Source organism: Populus trichocarpa, chromosome 1 (assembly GCF_000002775.5).
Source record: "Populus trichocarpa isolate Nisqually-1 chromosome 1, P.trichocarpa_v4.1, whole genome shotgun sequence".
Classification (NCBI taxonomy): Eukaryota; Viridiplantae; Streptophyta; class Magnoliopsida; order Malpighiales; family Salicaceae; genus Populus; species Populus trichocarpa.
In genome coordinates, this window is record NC_037285.2 from 13,905,287 (window position 1) to 13,911,555 (window position 6,269).

The 6,269-nt window shown below is 35.8% G+C and overlaps 1 protein-coding gene across 1 annotated transcript; it reads left to right on the forward strand.

Moving 5' to 3' along the window:
• Positions 1–1,432: 1,432 nt before the first annotated feature.
• Positions 1,433–2,998, forward strand: LOC18094683 (uncharacterized). The gene is made up of 3 exons (XM_024582934.2): positions 1,433–2,284; positions 2,566–2,655; positions 2,755–2,998. Exons 1-3 carry the CDS (start codon positions 1,730–1,732, stop codon positions 2,815–2,817), a joined length of 708 nt encoding a protein of 235 aa, XP_024438702.2. The 5' UTR covers positions 1,433–1,729; the 3' UTR covers positions 2,818–2,998.
• Positions 2,999–6,269: the final 3,271 nt, after the last annotated feature.

Sequence of the window (6,269 nt, forward strand, 5' to 3'; positions counted from 1 at the left end):
TCGCTGCCTATGTTATCCATTTTTTTCACTTTTGTCCTTTGTTTTTTAATCAACCCCCCCCCCCCCCCCAAATGCAATTTGGTGCAAATTTAGGCTAAAAAAGCTCATTTGTGCAAAAAAACAGTTTGAAAACCAAATTGAATTAAAAAAATCATCACAAAACCCATAATCAACTCGAAATAAAAAATCTTTCTAAGCTCAGATTAGTTTTTTTAGGCGATTTCAAGGTAAAAAAATATATAATCTTAACTCTCATCATTATATTGAACCATTTGACATAAATATAGATCGTTTTAGTGGTCTAAATCATCGCCAACGAAAATTTTTTTTCTCTACGCTGTAATCCAGCGACCCCCTTTCTTCTCTACCAAAAAAGAGACTGAAAAAAAAAGTAAAATGAATATTGGTGCCAAAATTAGATTTTTTAAAATTAGAGGGACCGATTACTTTTTAGACAGAAAAGATGATGAACTAAAATGAAATTTTCAAGAAAATCTCAAAGTCGCCGTCTATGTTACCCAATTTTTTCACTTCGGTCTTTTTTTTTTCAATTCAAGTCTCCCAAAAAAAATATATGCAATTGGATGCAAATTTGAGCTCAATTGTATAAAAAAAAAATTCGAAGATCAAATTGAAAATTTTAATAAAATAACTTTCAATTTACCGTGATTTGTGAGATAATCCATAGTGAAATTTCTACAGTAGAATAGCCACACGGCATAGGTTTTTTTGTTAATGTTAATGCTCTATAAAATGTATAAACTCCTATGATGTTTAATGCTCAACAGGAGAGATGAGCTCCAAAGACTAATCCTATGCTATGTGTCACTCTATTCGTCATCGAAACTGTAATTAGAGGTTAAAATGAATTGGAAGAATTTCGGTGCTCTTTCATTATTATTATTTTGCGGATCCGTTTCAGTGTTCATGATTGAGGCATGGAACTATAACATATGACAGGGAAAAGCCCAAAAACCTGAAACGTCAGTTAATTTTGTTGTCACATACCCAGATCAGGAAAACTACGAGAACTGCTGTGGCCTATGCCAACTGTTGAATGTCAATATTGAATCAGTATTGGTCAGTGTATCTCTGATCCAGCTTTTATGCATAAATACTAACCGTCTGCTACACTGTTTGATGGCATTGAAGGTTAGAGACACAAGGTATTTGGTTAAAATAGCTGTTGTTTCATGGATAATATGAAGAAAAAGCTAAAAAAGAAGTATAAAAGCTTCAGAATGGAGCTTCTAAAAAACCCTAACTTTTGGCTTTTGACATAGAATCCACGAGGATCTCACAACCAACTTCAGATTGGTCGGCTTTTTTATAGGGAAAAAAAAAGCAGTGACTCAAGCTAACGTCCATTGTGTTATCTTGCCAGTTCGAGGAGAAAATGAATTGTGGAAACAAGCTCTTGGGCTACCTATGACCCATTAAATGGTAAGAGAGCTTAAGCAGCCCACCACATGTTGCAGGTTAATGCACCTCTAAGAATTGGGATTGAAGAAACAACTTTAGGGAAAGTGTGATCCTTTCTTTGAGCACAAAGTTACATTTTGAAAACTATTGATGAAGTCATCTGAAGAAAGGAATATGGGAATGCTGTAGTTAGGAAGTAAACATCAAGTTCCTTCAGAAACAGGGCCAATAACTTATGCCAAAGTAGCATAACAGCCATACTTTTTTGTTTTTTTCGGGGGGGTAAACACCATCATGAAGACATGACATGGATGTTTCTTCAAAAAATCCAGGTTGTTTTTGTTGCCCCGCGTTCCATAATGCAAGTTCTTTCAAGACCTGCTTTTTATTTGTATTGTTTTTCTTTCTGTTCCTATTCGTGGCCATTGGGATAGCTGCATTGGTTGTTGTCTTCATTTTGAAGCCTCAAGAGCCAAGATTTTCTCTGGAGACGATAAGAGTGGATTCATACAAGCTCAATGCTTATTCCAATTCAACACTGTTGATTTCATCTGTTGTCTCTTTGTTACTAAACGCTCAAAACCACAACAAAGTTGGCATAAAATATAGCCCTTCAAGGCTTCATATTTTCCATCAAGGAATCCCAATAGGACTAATTCGAGTTCCTCAGTTCTATCAGCCAGCTCATAGTGACAACGTTGGTTTAACAGCACAGATTTCTCTTCCTCGTTTAAATGTCACCAGAATTTTTGATCAAGGTGTCTCAAAAGAAAAGGCAAGGAAGAATGTTTTACAGATGAAAATATTAGGCGATGCTAGACTTCACCTGCTGTTATCTCGTCTAACATTGCCCAAGATCAAGGTTTGTTCTTCTGTATAGTATTTTATCAAGTGAACCTAATTAAAGAGGTTATCGAATGGCTTTGAAATGATAGGGGAGTTATCTCCTTGTCCTCGTTGCAAAAAATAATTGAACTGTAGAGGATTTTGCTTCCCTAGCTAGCATGGTCAGTTTTCATTTTCTTGATAAATAGCTAGCACAGTCGGTTGTTGAATGCTCACAAATTAAATCCTAGTTCAGAGAATGATTTTATATTTTACCCTTTTATCTTATAACCCTTTAATCAACTTCTGTTTTTGTAGGTTGCCCTGGAATGTGACATAGTCTTCAACTACACAGAGTTTTCATTCAAAGACGAACTTTTTTCCATGAAAGTAGTTCGAGATCTTATAGTATGTATTTTTCTCATTATGTTCTACCTCTCAATTTTTACTGATGATGTAGAGGCATCTTATCTTTTCGGATAACCAATCTGCAATTCTGCTTTGCAGGCATCTTTTCCTGTTAAATCTGAATCAATCTCCAAGAAGTGTAAATTAGCTTTCTATTTATAAAGATGGTGAATTTCACTCAATAGCAAGGACTCAGGCATGTAAGATAAAAGCACGCAAATGTTACTGTGTTGATATGTATGTCTACCTATAGGGATCAAGCAAGTGATTTCTGTAACATCTTATGATTGTTCTTAATTAATGGGCTATCACATAGTTGTTGATTCAATGGATCGTTTCCATATATCATCATCTCACATAATAAGTGTTCAACTTTCCTTCATCTTCCAAGCACACTGTTTCATTCTATTCTACCTAAAATCTGAACCCCATAATGCTGCAGCAGGGGACCCCATCTCCATTTCGTGGATTATGACAGCGGAATTTACAGGCATGATAAATTGGAAACTATACTAGACTATATTATTTTTTCTCTTGAACTTTTAGACTCGTTAACCAATCGCGAAACATGATATCAATTATATTAACTAAGAATATGTTAAACTGCAGCTCAATTCCAAGAACTTTCAGAGAAGTGCTAACTATGATTCTGACACTCTGTATCCAAGCTTGATACGTGAAATGGAAGAATTCGCAGAATTCACCAAGCAATAAGCATATACTTATCGACAGACAGGATGAAAACAAGGAAACCCTTCACTTATCAAGATTCACCAGTGACCTATATTCAGCAACAAATATGATTTTAATTTTTGAAAGACTGTATGTTGACTAAAATCTTGCTAAAGTATTATCATAGCTTATGCAAGCGCCAACCACTGGATCAACATCAGTATTCAATCGTTCACCTGTTTATTCTCCAAAGGAACTGATTGCTAATGATGCATATGCATGCACACTTGAGTTCAGAAAGAATCGCACAAAAATAAAATGAAGCCAGGAAATTCTAGGCCCACACAGCCACACACACATATTCTAACAAATAATTGATGAATAAACGTAAGGTCCAACAAAAACAAATGTCATGTCATAGGACTCAATCTCACCATAGAATTTGCTACTTAATCTTCGCCACGGAAAAATTCAATATATTTGCCATCCTTCTGTGTTGTACTCCTCATTTCAACAAGGAGCAAAGCAACATCCGAGCATCCAAAGAAACATGCTGTTGCCTTCTACCATGCTAGCATTATATGTACATATTCAATGCTTCTGTTCTTTTCCATTTTTTTCTGAATTTGATGTATGACCATATGAATCTATATGTTGGTGCTGATCTGACAGGAAATATACAAGATAGGGGGCAGGAAATTTGCATTTATGAGTTTGCCACCACTGGGCTGTCTGCCCGCTATCAGACAGATCAGATAGTAATGGTAGCTGCTTGAAAGAAACTTCATTGCTTGCAACATTTCACGACAAAGCTCTTTCCAAGCTCCTTTGTGAACTGGAAAAGAAATTAATGTGGTTCAAACATTCACGCTTTGACCTCAACAGCTTTCTTGAACAAAGAATTAATCATGCTTCCAGATTTGGTATGTACTGCGATCTACACTCATCAACAATCCCCCCCATTTCAGTTTTTCATTGATGCTGGATTTGTTGGCTCAAACCCAAATTATTGCGGGGAGATGATTTTGTGGGCCCATTCTCTTTGTCATTAGTGTTGCGGCTCATCAAGATTTTGAAATTTTCTTTCTTGAAAATAATTTTTTTAGTGTTTTTTTAATGTATTAATATTAAAAATAAAATTTTAAAATTAAAAAAATATTATTTTAATATATTTTTTAATAAAAAGTATTCTTTAAAAAACAAGGATTAGTAATAAACACGCAATTAAAGTTCACGACATTAGAAAATAAACTAAGCAAAGCATTATGATTTCATTCAAGGGAGAACGTTATAGATTGGCAAACGACCAGGCCCGTTGCATATCTAACATTAATGATTTATGTTGAAGAGGCTAATCCATCTGCCGGAAAGGTTTTCAAGGACCTAGTCCACCAGGCCCTTTTTCTCTGTTTTTTTTTTCCACTGAATCGTTGGTGATTTTTGAACATGGGAATTGATTTAATTAAAAAATTCGGATCATAAAGGTTCCAAGCAAGGGAGATCAGCATGCTGTGGAATTGGGCCATTTCGAGGAGTTTATTTCATTGAGCTCAACACAACATTTCATAGATATGTTGAGCAGGCCATGAAAACAGGATAAAGTTAGGAACAAGTCAAAGAAAAAAAGGATTTGCAGGTAAGAAGAAAGATACCGAGGTGCATAATGTGGAGATTGATTATTTCCAGCCTAGAAAACAATGGAATAGCTTGTGGAAATCCAACCAACAGGATCATGCCAGCAGCATCAACTTCCATTCATTCATATCAACACCAACCAATTCCCCAAGCAATTGCCAACCTCAATCTATCTTCACAGTTCCTTAACAATCAGCCCAAGAACTCCTTTCAAAGACAGTAGTTCTTTGGTCAACCAACTTTGAATAACCAGGTCGGGGGTAAGCAGCCAGCCCTTATCGAAGCTCTTGAGAAATCAGGAAACCTTGCCATCCCTTTCATTACCCTTGGGGTGAGATTTGGACCAATCACCGCCATTCCATAGACACCCCTTCAATCACCTTACCATATCTGTGTTACTATGCATAATTTTGATAGTTGTTTCACTCTCAAATGCAAGCTCCTGCAACTACAGGGAAATGAAGGATAAACGTGATCACCAGTGATCTAGATTGCTCGATATGCTATCCAGAATAAATTATATCAGGCCGCCATTGACAACATAGGCCATGATGGACCCTCAAGATTATTACAAGTTCTATCATGAGTTAGGGCATGACGTAGATGACTCAGGGGAATTTCATTATGAGATTGAACTCTGCTGGTTATGGGAATGTTGCGTGTGAAAGATGTCAATGCTAAGAATAAAGTAGAGATGTTGTCTTTCTAACGAGAGAGAGGTATATATATAGATATTAGCCGATTGGAAATGTACTGCCTATAATAATTATTTGTCAGTTTAATATGTATGTTTGAGATTTATTTTGATCTTATTGAAGATTATTTTTTACTGTATAATTCATTTACTTTATTAGAATATATCAATATTTGTCAAATTAATTTTGAGTTATTTCAATTTTTACTGGATTTATTGAAAAAATCAAACTTTTTTACTGGCCCAGAGCAGCGCGGGTCCTCAAACTAATACGAACTTAACAAATAACGTAATGGGTCCTTTCTTTTCACCCATGAAGGGACCTTCGGCCAGGAAGTTCAGAAGAAGGGAATGAAACAGCTTTAGCCCAGTGAAGAACCAGATGCAATACAAATAACCTAGCGTATAAACAGCAAGCTGGTCGATCTTAAGAAATCAAGTCCTTCTACAACCAGTGAACTTAAGGGATTATGACTTTATAGGCAAAGATTTTACCACACAATCAACAATGATTTGTTAATGGCATGTGAAGATGATGAGAGTGATAGAAGAATCATGCAGTGAGCACTGGGCACCATGAAATTGAAATAGCAGAGTGAAAGCAGCAGCTGTT

Excerpts from the sequence above, each read along its gene's own strand:
- LOC18094683 (XM_024582934.2), top strand. The coding sequence starts at position 1,730 with ATGGATGTTTCTTCAAAAAATCCAGGTTGTTTTTGTTGCCCCGCGTTC. Across the intron at positions 2,285-2,565 it reads TAACATTGCCCAAGATCAAG|GTTGCCCTGGAATGTGACAT; the intron begins GTTTGTTCTTCT and ends CTGTTTTTGTAG. Across the intron at positions 2,656-2,754 it reads AAGTAGTTCGAGATCTTATA|GCATCTTTTCCTGTTAAATC; the intron begins GTATGTATTTTT and ends TCTGCTTTGCAG.